The 21,339-nt window shown below is 42.5% G+C and overlaps 1 protein-coding gene across 1 annotated transcript in view; it reads left to right on the forward strand.

Annotated features, from left to right (window-relative positions):
• Nucleotides 1-6,305: 6,305 nt before the first annotated feature.
• Nucleotides 6,306-21,339, forward strand: part of LOC132572057 (uncharacterized protein K02A2.6-like) — a gene marked incomplete at its 3' end in the record, with an annotated part of 55,955 nt that continues 40,921 nt past the window's right edge. Inside the window, exon 1 of the mRNA XM_060238845.1 lies at nucleotides 6,306-6,698. Coding sequence (XP_060094828.1) covers nucleotides 6,306-6,698 — 393 coding nt within the window. The remainder of the gene's footprint in view (nucleotides 6,699-21,339) is intronic.

The raw sequence follows: 21,339 nt of genomic DNA on the forward strand, positions 1-21,339 counted from the left end.
CTCTTGCTTTGCTTTCTCCTTAGCTCTTTCTGTCTTTTGTTTGTGAAACTGAGCTCCAGATAGTTGTTTTTCATCAGCCATAGCTCCCTAGAAAAGTGACCATTTTATGACACACAAGGCCCATCCTGACAAGGTCACATTTATGTCAGTTCTGGCCCTTGTAACAAATGAATTCAACATCCCATTCTAGTTCAGGATTCAGTGTACTGGTATAAATAGTATGTATCTTTTCCCCTATACAATTCAATTCTCTGTGTGTGTGTGTGTGTGCAGTGCTGTCAAGTTACAGCTGACTTATGGCAACCTTGTAGGGTTTTCAAGGCAACAGATGTTGAGAGGTGATTTGCCATTGCCTTGTTCTGCAATTCCTTGGTGGTCTCCCATCCAAATACTAACCAAACTAGGACTGACCTTGCTTAGCTTCCAAGATCTGATGAGATCAGGCTCGCCTCGGCCATCCATATCTATTATAGGGGCATACAAAATTTATATTTGTATTCACTTCATTTATTGTTAATCCTCCCATTCATGTTTGTTACAGATTCAGGTGGGCAGTGGTGTTGACCTGAAGCAATAAAACAAAGTTTTATAGATGTCTTGCAAAGGAGTTGGAGTATCCCGGCAACAGGAGGTTTATCATGAGGAGCACCAACTAGGCCAGTAGTCTTGATCACATTGGACTCAAAATGTCTCTTGCAGAGATAACCTGTGTTCACTAGGCAAGCTGATCAATAGGCAGGAGAGCAGTTCCATATACCTATATCTAGTAGACCTTTGCTGGTGGAATCCTTAAAGGGCATGGCCAGATAGTACTTCATAGTGATAAACCTCATGCTATATTGAAAAAAGCAGGAGAACTCAAGTGTTCTAATCCTGAGCAGATGGGTGCCGCCAAGGATGCCAGAAAGACTGCCTTCTGTCCACTGTAGATAGTGGAGAACAAATACTAGAATAAAAGGTTTTGGTGGGTATCAAATGCGTGTGAACTGTAATGAGTGACAGAGGAATAAATCCTACTATCATTGTATATTCACTAATTACACAAATGAATTCAGCATGCTGCGTGCATTGCAGGTGCCTATGATGCCTAGCATTCGGTGGGCATAGCTAGAATTTCATGGCAGTTCCAATAGCATCATCAGGTCATCATGGTGTTCCAAATTCCAAGTGCTCAGAATCAACCTCATAATTAAAATGGGCTATTTGCTGACTTAGCCACATATGACTTATCCACTGAGTTCAGTTCTAAGAACAGTTGGGGGACCACCTTGCCTACCTCTCATCTCTTAACTCTGTCTTCCCTCTCCCTCTGAGTTCTGGCTTAGCTTGAACTCTCTAAACCAAATAGCCAGGTGCCAGAGTAATAATGTTCTTAGCTTTGTTATTTGTTTTCATTATAATAGAGATTTTTAATTTCCCCCCATTTGTTAACAGCTAGTGCACATCCCTACTCCTTTACTCTTTTTTCTTCAGGGGAATGACTCTGATTCAGGGGAACAGCACATGCTTTGCGTGCATAAGGTCTCAGGTTCAATGCAAGCTTAGCATTTCCAGCTAAAAGGATCTCCAGTGACAGGTGATGGGAAAGACCTTTCTTAACCTGAGATCCTAGGAAAGCATGGCTAGTCAAAGTGGACTATTCTAACCCAAATGGACCAATGGTCAACCTGATATATGGGAGTTTCATCTGTTCTCTCTGTTCTGAAAGTCTAAGGCTTGCTTAATGGGAAGTGAATTCTTCTGAAATGGATAGGACTTTCTTCAAATTTCTGTTTAGGTTTGGGGTGAAAATTTTGCCTGCCACAACCTCCGGAAATGACTTTTCTCTTTTTCATCTTCTAACCACTTTTCTAGGAGACTGGCTAATTCATATATTTGTTTATCCAGATCACTGAAGCTTTTAACAGGTTAAAGGGAAAGGCTAATGAGTCTTTAATCAATTTTTTCAGCACAGTACAATTTCCTCCCCTTCTGTTTGTCCGCTGTCTGGATGGTTATTCTCCAAGAAACATCATGTTACCAACAAAGTGACAATGGCCCCTTGATAAGTCAAGTGGCGGCTAATTAGTCCTGAGTGGCTCTAGAAGAGGAGGATCCATGTTACCTGAATGGCTGTGCATCATCACCTGCGGCACTCTCTGTGTCACATACTAAATGGGGAGCACTTGTACAGGCCCTTGGAGACTCATAGCAGCGTATCAGATGCATCAGCTTGGCAAAGAGAATTGTCAATCAAGGCCAGACGGCAGCAGCTGCTCTCATTCAGCCAACAGCTCTAACAGAAGCACTGTTTGTGTGTGTGTTTTCTGCTACAGGAACTTCCAGGAGAAAGGAGATATATATTGTGGAAATTCTAGACAGAGTTAGAATCTTACATTAAATGGACATGCTTTTTAATAACATTAAGTGATAACCTCTCAAATGTAATACATTTGAATGTATTAAATGAACAACATTAAAAGTACTAAAGTCAAATGGCATTACTGGCTATAAAAAGATACACTTGGAACAAATGTTTGTTCTCAGAAAATGTCCTTTAGTTTAAAACACATGTGCTCAGCAAAAGTCTCAACCTTGTAGATTGCAAAAAAAGAAGAAAATTTTAATAGCCATTTCCTCTGGAATTTTTTTTTTTGCAGCTGCATAAAACACATGTGCACATTCTCAAGACAATAATCTTTATAAAATTAACTGTATTTCTTAGCCTAATAATATGACATTTGGAGGAGATATTAGAACAGAAATCCTGGCTTCTCTACTAATCACTCATTTAAAAAAAAAAAAGCTCTTGCAGGGCAATCCTATGCATGCTTACTCAGACATAAATTCTATATTGCTTAATACATATGGGATTGCACTTATAGCTTAGTCCTTCAAGAATTTCATTGACTGAGAATGGAAATATTTTAATGTGATGTAATTAGCCATTTCTAGCAGCCAGCAGCTACGCTGCTAGGCTGTGGGAACGTATTTGCCTCCCTGGAAGGAAAGGGAGGATTTTTGTGGCACGCTCTGGAGGGAGCGGGGCTTTGCTGTACTAATGGCAGGACCATCCGCCCTCTATCTCAGTCCACGGCAGAAGCTCGGAGGAATAGTAGTGCTGCATGCTGGCTCCTGTTTTTTCTTGCTATTTTCATTGCCATGGACTGCGAGGTTCGTCGGGAGCGTTTGTTTTCGCTCCAAGCCTGTGTTGCCCCCCCTTTTCCAGTTTTGATCCTATCGCCCCCCCCCCTCTTTTTTCGCTTAATGTTTAGTGGGCCTGCCTGGATTCAATATGATGAGGAGTTTCGGATGAGGACTGCTTTGTATCCTTCCCTGCAGTGGGATCGCATTCACCAGCAGCTGTGGCTCCAAGTCATGTTTCCTGCGCGACCAAATTTAGGCGACCGCTCGGACAGCGGTAATTTGGTGGCCAGGGTAGTGGCGACTTCTTCAGCTTCGTCATCCTCTTCCCACAGTTCTGCGGGGCAGGCAGTTCAACCCCACCTGCTGTGCTGGGAGTGTGCAGTAGAAAAGCTTGTCAGTTCAAGCATGAATGCCCATGTGTGGCGGCTCTCACTCCTTCAGTAACTGCCCTAAAGCACGGCCACGTAGGAATCAAACGAAACAAGGTGGGGGTGGAAGTAAGTTCCAAGCTGGAAAAGGGGCCCAGTCCAATAAAGGTGGGACCTCTTGCACACTGGCTGCCCAGGTATCCGTGTAGAGTTGATATCACTTACTTGTTAAAAGGTTTCAAGTTCAGTTTTAGGATTCCTTTTCAAGGTCCCCAGGTTGCTTTTTGATCCAGGAATCTTGGTTCTGTTAGAGGTTTAGAGCATGTAGTTAGGGATAAGATTGCCAAGGAGTTGGCAGAGGGCAGAATTTTGGGCCCATTTTCCAATCCCTCGGTGCCTAACCTTAGGGTTTCGCCCTTGGGTGTTATGCCAAAAAAGGCACCTGGTGAATTTCGGTTGATTTACCATCTTTCTTTCCCCAAAGGGAAGTCAGTTAGCAATGGGATTCCTGAGCCTTATGCTCAGTCAGGTATACCAGCTTTGATCAGACCGTGGGCGTAGTGCGATGCTGCGGTAAAGAGGCAGAGTTGGCTAAATGCGATATTAAATCTGCGTTTCGCCTTCTACCTGTCCATCCGGCTGATTTTGAGCTTTTTGGATTGTCCTTTGAGGGGCAATTTTACATGGACAGAGCTTTGCCAATGAGCTGCTCTGTCTCATGTGTGGCTTTTGAGTGTTTCAGCACATTCTTGGAATGGCCTGTTCGTGTAAAAGTTGGTTTGCAGGATGTTGTTCATTCTTTGGATGACTACCTCTTTGTGGGTTCTGCAGGGACTGGACGTTGCGCACAGCTGTTGTCTGGCTTCATCAAGCTGGCTGCACAACTGGGGGTTCCGCTGGTGCAGGATAAAACGGAAGGTCCGACCCAAAACCTTGTTCTAGTTTGTTTGTTTTTTCTCTTTAGATGCTGTTGTTCCTGGCCAGAGGAGCTGAGTTCTCGTCTGTGGACACAGCTATGTGTTTTGGGCCACACATCAGGCTCGGAGAACTTCAATCGGCTCTCAGCTGGGACTCAGCCAATAAGTTACTATCGAATGGCGGGGGTGCCGGGGTCTTCAGTGGCCTGGCCTGCTGCCATTGTTATTCCATGGGAATGTGGGCCCTCCTCCTCAGGTTCTAATCATTCACTTGGGAGGGAATGATCTCAGGCTAGTGAAGGGCAAGGCTTTAGTCTTGCAGGCCCGAGAGGATTTGTGGTACATTAGGGAGAGATGGCCCAGGACCACTATAATTTGGTCAGCCATGATTCCCCACCTTGTTGGCGTAGTGCTTGGGACCCTGCAGGTATAGAGAGGGCTCGTTACAAAGCTAATAAAGAAATTCAGAAGGCATTGGAAGGGGGGTTGGGCCACTATCTGCCCCACCCTAATATTTCTATGAAATTTCTTAACCTCTACAGAGGGGATGGGGTGCATCTCTTTGAAAAAATTAACATGTTTTTCTCGAGAGATCTTTGGCAAGGGCTGCAGGTGGCATTGGGCCTCCCGGTGGGCACTAAGGCCTAATTAGAGACTTGGCCTTAGTAGTGGCAGGTGTTTACTGGGTTTATGGTACTATGCGGCTAGGGAAGGACCAGAAAGCATCCCTCTTTTGGGAATTTAGGGGTCTGGCAGAATCAGCCTTTGGGTTTGATGCCCTTGGGTGGGAGAATGCAGACTGTCCTGGAGGCTCGGCTAGAGGGTGCCTTCCATTGAGATGTGCGTCTGGTGGTTGGGCCCTCTGTTGCTTGCCTCCTTGCTGGGCCAGCCTGGCGGGAGCTGTGACAGCTCTGGCTGGGGGCTGGGTCTCTCGCCCACTAATGGCAGGGGAGCAGTCTGTTGAGACACCTGGCCCTGACCAGGCCACAGTTCTGGTTGCCCTTGCCTTTTATTATTATACTTAATAAAGTGGCCCTTAGTTATACCAATACCTTGTGTTCGACTCTTCATTCTAACTTGGGGGGCAAATGGACATGCATATAAGTCAAGATGATTGACCATATATTTTGGCCATTTCCCTCCTCATCCCTCCAGTACTTGGTTGTGGAAAGTCTCACCATGTCAGCTGATTTATAGTGATTCCTTAGGGTTTTCAAGAAAGGAGACTAGCAGAAATGGTTTACCATTGTCTGCCTCTGCATAACAACCTTGGACTTCTTTTGTAGTCTCCTATCCAAGTACTAACCAGGGTTGACCCTGCTTAACTTTCCAGATCTGGTGAGATGGAACTGCCTTATGCCATTCCAGTCAGGACCTTCAGTGTTTATGTAAGTTAAAAGCAATGGGAAAGCACTGCAAACAAGTTATGCATGTGTTTCACCAATAACATTGGCACTTCTGTCCAAACGACTGGCTAAATTTTATATAATAGTTTTCTATCTACTCCAGCTACTGTGATGTGATCCAAAGAAATAATGTGTGAAGAGTTGGAAGGGGGGGCGTGGCGTCGGCGTGAATGGCGACAGACGCGTGAGGCTTTAGCTCCCGACCCGATCTCCTCACCCTCCCTCATCGACGCAGGTTTTTATATTGTATTTCTTATCAGACTATGGGAAAATCATCCCATAAAAAGAATAACTCATCTTTAGCTAGCGCTCGGCTTCTTAAATCCTTTCTGGACTCCAGCTCACAATCTGATCGCTCCCTGTCAAGGCCGCACAAAACGTCAAATATGGCAGATGGCGCTGCTAGTCTGCTTCCCTCACCAGATCTCCTCACAGTGAAAGAATTCCATAATACCCTGAGCTCATTTCAGTCAGAAATGCTAGACAACATGGTGGCTATACTCAAGTCAATTACAGATCAGATCAGCTCCTTACAAATCACTTTACAAGAAGCCACAGCCACAGCTAACTCAGCGTTAGAAACAGGCCTTACTAATCAAGAGGAAATCCGACATCTTCAGAGGCAAGAACGCTGGGCCACAGACAAAATTCTGGCACTAGATAACAAAGCGCGGGAACGACATGTTAAGCTGAGAGGCTTTGAAGAACACGAGGAAGGAACCTCAGAACTGGCCAGCTTCCTAGCATCGTGGTTTTCTACAGCCCTTCAGCTGGAGGACGGCATTGCTCCTTACATTGTTCGTGCTTATCGACTGGGTTCAACCTTCTCCTCCCGCTCCCACAGCTCCCGAGATGTCATCATTGAACTGGCTGACATACGAGTTAAGAAAAAGATCTTAGACACTGCCAGAAACCTTAATGGTCTTCCCTATAAGGATAAGAAAATACTTGCTTTCCCAGATCTATCAGCAGAAACCCTGCAGAATAGGCATTTCCTCAAACCTATTGCTCAAAAGCTGGCTGCAGCAAGCATCCGCTATAGATGGTCGCCCTCAGGCAGACTTGTCGTACATCACCAAGGGAAAAGCTGGACTATTGAAGACCCTGAAGCTGGTTTGTATCTACTTCTGTCGCTCAACATAGATGTTCCGATGGAGCTAGATCGTAAGTCACAAAAGCGAAAATGGACCTTCGTGTCACCGCCTAAGGATCGTAAAATCTCAGCCCGTTCGCATGAACCAGCCCAGGCTCCGGACTCTATACAGTCACTGCAATCAGTAAACTCATCATAAACCTGCGTTATTATCTTATGTTATCTTACTTTAAAGCTTTGTCTTATATGTTAATTAACATCTGAGGGAGGGTGGGGGGGTGAGGGTAGAGTGGGGCTTGGCTCTCCAGCTCTCAAGAATGAGGGGAATGTGTAGTGGAAGGGTACAAGGTCCCCGGTCTCGGGTGGTTTCCTGGGACCCACGGGTTTTCCCCATGTGCTGGTTACTGGTTCTGTTATTTAATGTATCCAATGGGAGTTCTGTCCCCCTGCAGACATCTTTCCAATCTATCTTTGACCATCATTTATATACAGAGGGGACAGAGAAGGGGGAAGGGGGGAGGGGGGTGCGGATGCGGTACACTTATTGCTGTTACTTGTATTATAGTGTTAGATATGCTGGTTACCACTTATGTTGCTACTCTAGTACGCCATCTGCTGTTCAACTAGGGATACCACATGATTGTCTATTAGTTCTGTACAGGTTTCTTTGCCTTTTTTTCTAGTTCTTGTTTGTTTGACTTGACACTGATGCAGTTCATTTGTCCTAGGAACAAAATGTATATGCCTTCATGTTTTATGGGCTTGCTTTTTGCATCAGTGGCCCTTTTTCGCCTGTGCTCATCATTTTTCTTTCTCAAAGGCCCACCAAGTTGGCTTAAACTAATATTACTATTTAGCCCTGCTATAGCAATTAGTACCTTTCCAATATCCCATTATATTCCCGCAGTAATCATAGATTGGGACATTGTCCTACATTCACTCACATACAAACCATCCTTTTTCATAGTCATGAGGTCTCATACTGCATTTCCCTGCTATGGATCTTACATTGTAATTGTCTATCGTCTCCGTCCTTTGTCCCCGACGGGAGACCTAATTTATAATCCATATATTTTGACCTAAATGGCCCCAGACCTAAAAATCTTTTCGCTGAACTGTCGAGGGCTTAATAGCAAAATCAAATCTAGACGCATCCTCACAGGGTTGAAGAAACGTGCTCTAGACATTATCTTTCTACAAGAGACGCATTTACGAAATGACATTAATCCCCTATTCCGCTCTGCCCATTTTCCTGTGTCTTTCACAGCCTCTGGTTCCTCTCATGCCAGGGGGGTTGCCATTTTACTCTCACATTCAGTTCAATTTTCTTGCTTGGCCTCTGAGATAGATGAACGTGGTAGATTTCTTTTTGTTAAGGGTAGACTCAATGACGAAATCGCAACCCTAGCTGCCATTTATGCGCCTAATTCGGGACAACTAGAATTTATCCGGGAGATTATGAACAAATTAAAAGCTTTTCAGGAAGGCCCTTTAATTATCGGAGCTGACTTTAATTTCCTTATGGACACTCAGCTAGACAGAAAATCGGAACATTCACCTCTCCACTCCCCACCCAGACGAGGCTTTTCCCCCTCAGGCTTGCATAAAATAATGTCAGAAATGGGGCTTACAGACTCCTGGAGGTTTCTCCATCAAAATGAGCGGGACTTTACCTACTTTTCTTCGCAGCATCAAACTCACACGCGCATTGATTATATCTTTATTTCTGATTCTCTTTGTAATGCTCTTGTAGATGCCTCAATTGAACCAAAACTCTGGTCTGATCACGCGCCAGTTACCTGCTCTATTAAGAATACTGTACAATATGACCGTAGCTTTTCCTGGAGACTTGACAATTATTTATTATTAGATAAAGAACTTTTCAACCTAATCGAACAGGAAATTAAGGAATTTTTTAGCCACAATCTTTCTGACGACATCCCTCCCCAAACAGTCTGGGATGCGTGCAAAGCCTTCCTAAGAGGCAAAATTATTGCATTGGCTGCCACCCAAAAAAAGAAAAAACAACATCTTATTAACCTCTTGACTGCGAAAATCAAAGATCTTGAACTCCAACATAAACGCACTTGCAACAAAAAAACATTTCAGCACTTGCAAGAAGAAAGGAAAAGGTTAGAGGCCCTGGATACTCAAAAAATCAAACGTAATCTGCTATTTACCAAACAAGCCTTTTGTTATCGGGGCCCAAAATTTCATAGGCTTCTAGCGGGGAAAGCCAAACAGCAAGCCACCAACCTGAATGTGAAGGGTCTCAGAAATCGCGAAGGCATTGTATGCACTTCTTCAAAGTCTATTTTAGATATTTTTAGTCAATTCTACTCTTCTCTATACCAATCCAAGAACCCACCACCTGAAGCGATCTCTGAGTTTTTTCAATCCGTTACTACACTCCCCACTTTGCTAGAAGCCCACAGAAAGTGTCTTGACCGCCCCATTGATGAGCTGGAACTTGCTGAAGCCATCAAATCATTGCGCACAAACAAATCGCCGGGTCTGGATGGCTTCACTTCTGAATTTTATAAAGCTTATACTTCTACATTATCTTCCTACTTACTATCTCTTTTTAACTATATTCTCGATTCTGGCTCAGTCCCTCAGTCTTGGAGTCTTGCCAAAACTATTGTTTTACACAAAAAAGAGAAAGATGAATTAGACCCCAAGTCTTACCGACCAATATCTCTTTTAAACACCGACTACAAACTTTTTACTAGCATCTTAACAAGGCGACTGAATAGTTTTATGGCAAATTATATTGCCTCTGATCAGTCGGGTTTTATCCCTGGTCGTGACTTAACTGATGTCACCCAAAAAACACTGAATTTGATTCATCATTGCAAAACCAAAGCTGTTCAGGATGCCTGTATCCTATCTATAGACATAGAGAAGGCCTTTGACTCGGTCGAACCTCTCTACCTGCACTCCTTACTAGAAAGAATGAATTTTGGTCCCAAATTTCGTACTCTTATTGACTCCCTCTATCTCTCTCCTTCAGCACTACTTCGGATTAACAACTTAAACTCAGCTATTTTCAGTCTGTCTAGAGGCACACGGCAAGGCTGCCCTCTCTCGCCCCTACTATTCGCTCTTGCAATTGAGCCGTTGGCCATCAAAATCAGGAACGATGCTCGCATCCATGGTATTCTCGTGGGGGCCGAAGCTTTTAAAGTTAGTCTCTTCGCAGATGATATAACCTTGTATCTTACCAACCCTTCCTCATCACTTCCAGCAACTCACTCTCATCTTTCAGACTTCGCTATCGCCTCAGGCCTCACCATAAACTTTGATAAATCTCTCTTGCACCCCATTACTCTATCTTCTACCTCTATTTCTTTTATCAGCAAGCACTACCGATACAAATGGGTTAAAAAATCTTGGAAACACCTTGGTGTTCACATCCCGTTAGTCTTCACTACTCTCCCAACCGTTAACCAGACAGAAATTTCCAAATCTATCAATTCTCTCCTATCCCACTCGGGGAAAAAAATTTTCACCCTTTTGGAGCGCATCTATCTAATTAAATCATTAATTCTACCTAAGATTGTGTTCTACTTACGGGCAGTCCCTCTGTGTGTTCCAGCCTCTCTGCTGCATAAATGGCAATCCCAAATAAATGAATTTGTGTGGCAGCATCGGAAGCCAAGGCTCAATTTTGCCTCAAGTAGACGGCCTATTTCGCTGGGTGGATTAGCTGTCCCAGATATTTCAAACTACCATGATGCTATTATCCTCACTAATTTGGTGAAATATTATAGGTCCTCCTACGTGGCGGACTGGAAGTCGATCGAGGATTTTTATCTCAGGGACCCCTCTTTCCAGGAGGAACTTTGGTGTGTGTCTAAGCGCGTCAAAACTTCTTCTTCTCCGAACCCTTTTTTGGCCTCCATGCTGCAGGTTTGGCGTAAACACCGTAATAAGTTAGCTCCCCCGACCTCCTCCTTAACCACTTTTGTTAGACAGCCCTGGTTCGCTCCGGCGCTGAGTAAAGACTCATTTATGCAATGGAAACGTCTAGGACTGACCCGATTTGCTGATGTTTTTCTTAAGGGGGTACTGAAAGATAAAGTGACTCTGGAGGCTGACTCTGACCTCCGACTACCCTGGTTTGAATACCTTCAACTTAAACATTTATTAGATACACATTCCTTCAGTCCCCCTCTGCGCGTCCACCTTGCTGGCTTTGAAAAGATCCTATTCGGTGATTCAATCCCGATCAAAGGACTGATCTCAAAAATATATCAATTGCTACTCAGCCCCCTTAATGCAAAGCCGCACTCCTATCAAGGTGCCTGGGCTCGAGATTTGCAGATAGAACTAACTGAGGAGCAATGGCGAGCCATCTGGGGTTCTTCCATATATAAAATGAAAGCAATGAATGTCCAACTTCAAGCTCTTAAAGTCCTCACACGATGGTACCGGACCCCAGTGCAGCTAGCGCACTCGTCTTCCATCTCACCCCTCTGTTTCAAGAACTGTGGACAGAGGGGTACTTTCCTCCAGTCCTGGTGGCATTGCCCAATCATAAATAGCTTTTGGAGACAAATCTATCAAGAAGTACAAGAACTCACATCATACTCTCCTCCATTTACGCCTGAATTTGCCCTTTTAAATCTTCTAGATAACTCAAATATCCCCGAATTTGCAGAGGAATTGATCTCGCTCATGTTTGTGGCTGCTAAATTTGCAATAGCTCTAGTTTGGAAACAACACTCTCCCCCCTCACGACAAACTTGGTGGTTAAAATTGTGGGATTATTTTGCACTGGATAAGCTCACTTATGACTTAGGCCCTCATCGTTCCCAACAAACTGCTTCCTCGAATTTTATAGAAAAATGGCGACCCTTCATTGATAAAGTTTATGCTGATAATAGAATCCCCAATGCCTCATACCACGCTATATTGATGTCCTGTCAATTACTTTCGTAACTGCACTCTGTAATGTTTCATGGTGTCATGTTTTGATATTTGATGCATACTCATGGTTTTCGTTTGTTATATCTGTATCGCACTTCTTAACTCAATAAAGCATTCCAAATGGTAAAAAAAAAAAAAAGAGTTGGAAGGGGAGCACATGCTTAGTCTAAGTGTCATTGCTTGTCTTCACAGCAGCAGTTCCCACCGGTGAAAAAAAAAGCTTCTGCATAATTCTGAAAATGCTTGTTTCTTTGCCAGCTTCTGAACTGTGCATTTTTTTGAAATCAGCTGTGCTGCTTACTAAAATGAGTAGAAGTAACTCTTCATTTCTTATTTCCAAGGTACTGATATTCTCTGTCAGGCCTTGACCAGTGATTAGGACTTCGCTGATCTTGATGAATCTGTGTTGGACAGGACAGGGCAAAGACGCCATGGTGACCTATAAAAGGGAGAACACTTGTGCCCCATTTCATATTACAAACATTACAGTTTGGGCAGAAATAACAGCTAACAATGATTTTATCTGCTCTTTTGACCTAAAAGGTTGTGTTTTAAGAAATGCTACCAACTAGCCCCATCATGATGACCAAGCAGACATCAACCTGCTTGCATCTTGAGTGACGGATGGAGTCTGTAACATGATGGCATACGCTCCATTCTGCATGTTGTAAATCACGGATGGGCTCTCCACACAAGCCCCCCTTTTAAGAGGCATTCAATGAAGGCATTCTCCTCCTTCCCTTACTTTGGAAAAAGCTGAATTACTGCCTTTGAGTTCATGTCTATTTTTCTCCAAAGTTACCATGAAGAAAAAAGTATAAATCACACTTTTAAGCGAGCCTGGCACTTGGCTGACAAAAAAAAAGAGGAGGGGGGAAGAGGTAATGCCATAATGTAAAATAGTTAAAAGCTTATTACAGCTGTTCAAGGCAGTATGATTTCACTTTGTTTCAGAACACCCTGAGCCCATCCTTTCATGCTATTGTGAAGGCAGCAATTCAAATCTTCCTTTGTCAGTATGAATAGCCCCTCTTAAAGCTCCTTTATGCCAACATATTCCCTACAGGCATATGCCCTTTAGCTCTATTACTGATTTACCCCAAGTATTCATCCCATACCTTCTGCTTTTCTTTCTTTTACTTACCAAAGTTGCACATGACACGAGCTCAGCCTTACCCCCTTTCCCCTGTTCACTCAGTTGTATAGTCTGGTATGATGCAACTGCCTAACACTATTGCGGGATGTGGATGGACAGCCATTTTCTCCCACATCTTCCTAACCCCTTCGATTCTATTTCTTCAAAATGCAAATGGCTTAACAAAGGCATATTCTTACACCATTCTTCCCACCCCTCTTTCCTTTCCCCATCCATGGCTACCACTAGCCCTAGTCACAGCAGCCTTTGGGTAGGGGGCGGAGGGAAAAGGAAAATCCAAGTGAGCCTATTACCTCTCCTTACTCTAATTAGACTGGCTTTGAAGGGCTATTCAGAGATTCTGAAAGGCCAGACTTGCCCTGAATTGCATTGTGTAATGTTTGCCATTTGCACAGACATTTGCATCTGTTTGTGCTTCTGAGGACTGCAATGGATGCTTTCAAGTAAGCACAGCCGCCCATGTGCACACCCCCCACCAACCCTTCTCCATGCTGAGCTAAAATTATGCAGCTGGGGCAGAGTTTAGGTATGTGGCGCAAAAGTGGGTGGAGAGCAAGCGTGAGGGGGAAGCTTCAAAGATTTTAAAACACGCTTTCCTGATCCAAATTTTAAACAATTGCTGTTAACACTGCAACTTTTTGGCATAAAATCTTCTAACTAGATTAAATCCATATGACACAGAGAGACAGAACTAAAAAGAGCTTTCAGCATTAAAGTAAACGGTAGGCCCTCTTAACAGGATAGAAAGTGTGAAATCCATGCAAAGGTGGAAAGAATAGCTGGAAACACGGTCCATTCTTTCATAGGCATATGGCCTTGACCATTTGACTCCGGATTCATTGAGATGATCAGCTGGGGACCTGAAGAGAGCACAGAGTATATTTCATACACACATATGCACATAGGTTGCACTTGCACATTATGCAAGTTTTACAAAAGCAACATGGACCAAACATTTAGATTCCAAAAAGGAGCACATCAGTAAATATCATGCATGGTTGATCCCAAGATATGGGCCTGGATAACCCTCTCATGTTGATTGTTATATCATGTGGATAACCATAGTGAATATCATGGTATATTTTCAGACACCATCAACAAGAGAAAGGGACAAAGTAGTGAATGAACAAATGGGTTTGTCAGGATATGTAAAATTAAGAAAGGAAAAGTAGGTAATACAAGGAAAGAGTTCTAGGAGCAGTTAGGAAACAAATGCTTGCAAATTGATATGTACTTTCTTCTTCCTGATAGGATTCTGGTTTGTTTTTAGAAACATGAGGGAGGGAGAGATCCCACAAAGGAAGTCATGCTGGTCTGTTCTTACATTGCCCCTGGCTATGCACTTTAGCTGGATTAATCACTTGGGGAAGGGGGGACAAGTTAAAATGTTTCTTATGTTTCGCTGTTCCTCTTAGAAGAACAGAGATAGTGGTGCTTCTTAATATTTCAGGATTCAGATGTCACCACCAACTAGATTTAAAATATAAAATAACCATCAGTTCATTAAGGAAGATCAATTTTAGCCAGCATTTTAGAACTTTTAAGACCCAGTAGAACAATATAAATAAGGAATTTACAGTGTAATCCAATAAACACTGTCCTGGAGTAAGCCCAACTGAATACACCGGAGTAGGATTCTGAGTAGACCTACTTAGGATGGGACTGTTTAATAAAACAGATTAGTTTTGTCTGCGTAGTAATTATACTGGGGAATTTTTCCTAAACAGATCCTTAGAATATGAGTGGTAATCAACTATTGTGAGATTTGAATGGTAATTTAACTAAATGTTCAATATATTCTTATGTATCAGTTATCTGAGGTGGTTGAGTGTTTTTTACAATTCACAGAGGTTTTTTATAATGTCATGAAAAATAATACCTTATAAACGTTTTCAGTTTATGACAAGTAATTCAGTTGAAACTGTCTATGACAGCCAGTTTGGTGTAATTACTAATGGTTAAGAGCAGTCAGCTCTAATCTGGAGAACTGGGCTTGATTCACCACTCCTATTCCTAATGAAGAAGACTGCAACATTTATACCCTGCCCTTTTCTCTAAATCAGAGACTCAGAGTGGTTTACAACCTCCTATATCTTCTCTCCCCACAACAGACACCCTGTGAGGTGGGTGGGGCTGAGAGGGCTCTCACAACAACTGCCCTTTCAAGGACAGCTCCTGCAATAGCTATAGCTAACCCGAGGCCATTCCAGCAGGCGCAAGTGGAGGAGTGGGGAATCAAACCCGGTTCTCCCAGATAAGAGTCCACACACTTAACCACTACACCAAACTGCCTCTCTGGAATCCTGCTGGGTGACCTTGGACCAGTCACAGTTCTCTCAAAACTCTTTTAGCCCCACCTACCTCACAAGGTGAATGTTGTCGGGAGAGGAAGGGAAGGCAATTTTAAGTTACTTTGGGGCTCCTTAGGGTAGAGAAAAGCAAGCTATAAAAACTTGTTCTTCTTTATCATCTTTAATCAGTGCAATGTAGAATATCTGAAGACAGGAATTCTGTCTAACAGATCTAGTAGAAGGAAAGTCAGTGTATTATTTACTGCCTTTGAGGCTTTTAAAGATTAGTCTGCAACAAAATCCTGAATCTGCTCCATACCAAAGCAACATTCCCAGCACATTCAAATACTTAAATAAACAATTTCTCTATTCAGAGCTGTTTGTCCTAAAATATTTGAAGAAATAATAAACAATGCTTTTGACCACGTTCAAAGGGCATTTTCCACATCACACTCTGAGAATCAAGGAGAGATTTCCAAGCAGTGCTACAGTGCTAAAAGCACACAATTCTGGGGGCTCTGGCTACCTGAAGGGCCAATGGAGCTAAGGCTAGTCGTATTATTTGTTGTCAAATGACATTTGGGTTGAAAGGTTGGAGGGGGCGGGGTACAGAGGGAATTCTTGTGTGGAGATTAATGGTGGCTTGAACCTGCTTCTAACCACATTTCATTTTAGAAAATGGTTTTTCAGCATATTGAAGAAATCCTTCTGTAGTATATCTGTCAACATGGATTGGGCTCCCCTACACACTCCTTGGGCATAAGGGTCCTAACACTGCTTTGGCAGATGCCAGAAGATTTGGGGGTGTACCTGAGTAGGGAAAACTTTGGGGAGGGTGTGGTGTAACTTCCAGATGATGCTGTAGGTTGCTTTCCCTAGTCTCTGCACTATGTGCAGTCCATTTTTTTTTCTTGCTCCTCAGTTCCTTGGTGGTGTGAAATTAAGTAATTCCCTGGGGTCAGTAAAGGGGAAGCCTACTTGTAGATAGCAAGAAATCATTGTGGTATCATTATGACTGCAATGATGCTTAATAACATCTGAGCAAAGGGGCTTAATCTAAAAGGGGGCACTGGAGAGTAATTAAAGTAATTAAAGATAAAAGCAAGAGTAATTAAAGATAAAAGCAAGAAAAAGTTCATATATCCCATTCGCTAGCCAACTTCAATCTATTTTTTACTTTTGCGTACAAGAAAACACTGAGAATCATTTTTAAAATGTGTCTCTATTTCTCACATTCTGTTTTGTGTCTCATAACAATTTACCATTCATAATTAAAAGAACAACATAATTCAATTATAAAAATACCTCAGAAAATTCCAGCAGCTCAAATCCACTGAACACCACAGGAAATATTTATTTATTCATACCCTGTGGTTTATACATCAGGAATTTGTGTCACTAACTGTACTTCTACTCCCAAATTTCTTTGCTGATGTTGTACTTTCCATGTAAGCCAGACTAGCTGGCTGGAGAAGAGTAGACTCTGACTTTCTAGGAGCTAGTAAACCATTGGTCATATCCCAGGTTTGCAAAATGCCTAACTATACTGTTGGGGTTCATGAAGTGCATTTTAGCCAGTCCTGACAGTGGGCTTTTTTGTGATATGTAAAGAGTTTTAAGCATTTTTGTTTATGACTTTATAAAGAAAGACCAGACCACATAAAGCACCATTGGGAACTACTAAGGTAGAGACACACTCAAAAGCCTTTTTAATTAATGCATTTTATTATTAAATGGAGAACTCTAAATTCAAATATTGGGTTTGGTGTTGTTGTATACACACACACACACACACAACCTGTCTCTCAATGTGTGTTGGGTATATGTGTGTGTTTCTCTTTCCAATAGCAGTTCCCAGCCTCTGTCCTGGGGGACTGTTTTTTTTCTCTTTCATTTTTGTTTCTTTTGAGAACACACCATGTTTGTGTTCTTCTTTCTTCAGCACACAAAAGCCCTTTCCATTTTGTAGGACTGTGGCCGCTCAGCCTTCAGATCTTTACAGAAGGAAGATGCAGGGGTTAAAGGTCAGTCCAGGGCATCAGTAAGAGACAAAGTCCCTTCAGCTGCTAATGTAAGCTGTGGTAACAGCATTCGCAAAGCACATCCACTTCAGACAATCTACAAGACACTCAAACCTTTCTAAGAGCTTATAGTGTTGACTCTTCTGTCACGAGACCCAACGTTAGATATAAATCCTGGAAGGTATAAAGAAGCACTTGGAAGCCACTTGTTCAAAAACGTCCATTCTGTTGCAACCAGTCACCACAAAGTTAAACACACCACAAGAGAGAAAAATGAAAGAGGGCACCACACATGCTAATTTAAGATGTGATGAGAAAATTAGATTATATGCTTTGCTGTTTTCCAGACAGAAAATAGGAACAAAGTAATAGTCTTAGGAGATAATTATTCATTTAGTAGTAGTAGCAGCAGCAGCAGCAGCAGCAATTTATTTATTTAATTAATTAGATGAACTTTTGTCTTGGCTTTTGTCGCCAAGTGCTGCTTTAAAACTATGATAAATAATGTAGAACAGTGAAAATAAAAGTGATTGGAGGCAGGGTTTCCAGAATTGTTTTTGCAAATGATAGGAGATTTTGAGGGCAGTGGTTTGGAGAGTGGAGTTTGGGAAGGATGTAACTTCACTTCAAGATGATGCTCTAGGATGCTGTAAGAATACCATACTGCAATGTTATGGAAGCTGTTTTCTGACCTTCTCTACGCTCACCTGCAGTTACTTATTTTTTCAAGAGTAGGGGATTCCAACTGAATGTGGGGGTTTACCTGCCACAGTTGAGGAAATGACAAGCGTAGCAGGAGGTCTAGTCACAGATTCCTTTTATAACACATTGCTTGCCTCATTCTCAGTGTTGAGGCATGAGCATAGGTAGTTAGACTAAATTACAGAAATAGGAATTTTAATCTATGAAGAAGAATATAATCCCAAACCAGCAATCTGGGTTTCTTGTTGGACTGGGAAGTATCACTGTAGCTTGAGTACATAAATGATGTACATCATTATAGCATTGCCTCCAGGAAGCATCTATTTCAATCTCCATTCATACTATCTATCATACAATTTAGATGGCACCCTGCTTTCTCACGTGCGCTTGTTTATGAGCTCTTTCTCATTTCCCCCTGCCCCACCTCATGTGGCAAAATTTGAGTTGCCGGTGAAAATGTGAAGTTCTTTCATAGGGAGAGCATCTAAAAATTTTAAGAAAAGCAAAATGATCTTTGGTAAGATTGGGAATATTTCTAGCTTGTCACTGGATTTCACCTAAAGCAAAATTTTAAGGTAAAACATATCAGTAATTTTGACGTAGTCCACCGGGGTTTTGATAATGCTATCGAAATACTGTGTGTTTGTGTGTGCATGTGTGCAACATTTTAGTAACAATACCCATTTTGCAAACAAATGTTGGACATATACCTGTGTAAAAGGAAGACAGAAAATAACCATAAAAAATATGATCTTTTGGTAGGCTCTTTTGTAACTCGGATTTCATGCCCCCTTCTAGTTTTAATAGTCATTAAGATTATTTTTACATCAGAAGTTGCTGACATAAAAGCTAACAAACTTCTTTGGACTTGACATTGGCCAAAGGAAATTAAAGCTGCAGATTGTGTTGGGAATGTCAGTTATGAATTTATGGGCTTAATGGTATAATGTGCCTTCAAATGACTAAACAGCAGTGCATGCACCATTTAGCAATCTTACCCATGATCCTGTGCTGAACTGTAAATGTATGTTGAGTGCATATGGGCCAGCATACCCGTGTCAGTTTCTAAAGCTAATGACAGCTGAACAACTAATGAGTTACTACTTAGTTAACTGCAGTGTCATATTTAGATTAGGCTTCACATACACACACAATGTATAAATAAGAAAGAGATTTCCCAAGAAGAGATTCCATGCCCAGAACAGTGAGGACTGTCATGGGTGCTGGGGACCCTGCAGAAGAAGCTGAGCCTGCAGAAGAAACTGTGCCCCTGCCACCTGCACCAGTGCCCCTGCCTCCTGCTGGAGAAGATCCAAGCCCCCCTGCCTCGCCCTCTCGGGTGGCTCGTGTGCGTGACCACCTTCGTCAGGACCTCAGGGATCGGAGGAGGGCGGCACGCTCATGAGCAAGACGCTCCCTGAGCCCTGAGTTTTGAAAGGATTCTGGCCCTTCTAGGAGTGAGGATGCTTGAGTCTCAGCAGGATCCTGGCTGCCTCTCTGAGCCAGCAATTAGCCCAAATGGGCAACAGACAGCAGAGGGCTATATAGCTGTGGGCTTTGGGAGGAGGCTTTGTGGAAGCAACTAGTCACTTACCTGACGTTCTAGCATCCACTTCGGCTTTTGACTTTGGCTTCTGGACCCCCTGACTTTGGCTTTGACTTCTGGACCCCCTGACTTCGGCTTCTGAACCTCTGACCTGCGATACCTGGACTGTGATTTGGTTTTGGCACCTTGGACCCTCTTTGCTCACCAGCTACAGACCTTGGACTGCCCCTGGACTTTGCCTGACCTGGCCCCAGCCCGTGACAAGGACCCTGGAGCAAAGATAGGGTTGCCAACCTCCCCAAACCCCACCTTCCTCAGACTCCACCCCAAAAATCTCCAGGTATTTCCCAACCCAACGTTGGCAACTCTGTGACATGTCCAGAGTGTTTCAAATCTCTTTTGGCCACTCAGACCAAAGGAACTGAGGCAACAAAATAATGTGCAATTGTTTGCCAATTTGTTTTTAGTGAAACAATTCATATTTATATGCTGAAAATTCACTAGACTGGTTCATGCTGTTGTCCAAAATTGCACCAAAGCATCTGTTACTACTAAAAAAAGATATCAACACACATATATGTAACCCTATACTTTATTGAGATCTGTGAAAATGATTATAAAATGTTGTCCATGCCAGCAAGAAGTCACAGGTTGGGAGATTCATAGACCCTGATGTCAAGGGAAGATGTTGTGGTTCTTGGAGCACAGAGGGAAAACAAGAGGAAGGACGCTCATATATACATAATCCTCTACCACATTTATTTATTTGTTTGTTTATATGCTACCTCTCCAGCCTTTTTTGAGAAATCTCACAACAGTAAAAAAAATCCTAATAAAATATATTAGTAAAGCAATCCAAGTAAATAACACAAATAAACCAAGTCAATGAACCACATGCCAATGTAAAAAAAAAGCCAATAAAAGCAAAGCAGGACTTAAAAGTTCATAAAACAGAGCACTTGAAAATGATATTGATGAAACCTTCAATAATAACATAACATTATTTTTGACATGGAAACTCTGAGGACTATTATAGTAGTGAAATAACCCCCAGAAATTATGATCTTTGGAAACACAGTCTGTCTTTGGAAAACTGAATTTTCATTTTAATGGTAGAAGCTATTTTGGTCTTCTGCGTATTAGAAGTTTACAAAAATCAGTGATCCTCACACTGAGTCACAACTATGATACAAATGAAAAATCAAAATGGTTCCAGTTTACTTGCATTTTAAAATCTCAGTTTCCACTGAGAGAACTCTATGGACTTACTCTTTGTTAACAAGCAGAACATGAACACGTGAGCCTTCCTTATACTGAATCAGACCATTGGTCCATCAGAGTATTGTCTACTCAGACTGGCTGCAGCTCTCCACAGGTGCAGGCAGAGATCTTTCACATCACCTATGCCAGATCCTTTAACCGGAGATGCCAGGGATTGAATTTGGACCTTCTGCATTCTGAGCAGATGCTCTGCCACTCAGCCCTAGCCCCTCCCCTATGTTTCCTTGTCACTAAAATATCTATGGGGTCACTTTTTCTGTGCTCATCTTTCTGGGGGTATAGTACAATTTCTGGAAGGATGGGGCAGGAGGTTTGCTTTGCAAGTTACGAGCTAGTGGGTACAATTCAAAAACTTGAAGTTGTGTGTGTGTTTGTGCAGCAGAGTATCCCTAATATTTAGATCTCAAAGAAGTACAAGATGCAATTGTTGCTTTGGGGACAGGAAATACTGAACTGCTCAGGCTACTGGACCAAAGGGGCAATAATGGGATTTTCTGTGA

Source organism: Heteronotia binoei, chromosome 5 (genome assembly GCF_032191835.1).
Source record: "Heteronotia binoei isolate CCM8104 ecotype False Entrance Well chromosome 5, APGP_CSIRO_Hbin_v1, whole genome shotgun sequence".
Classification (NCBI taxonomy): domain Eukaryota; kingdom Metazoa; phylum Chordata; class Lepidosauria; order Squamata; family Gekkonidae; genus Heteronotia; species Heteronotia binoei.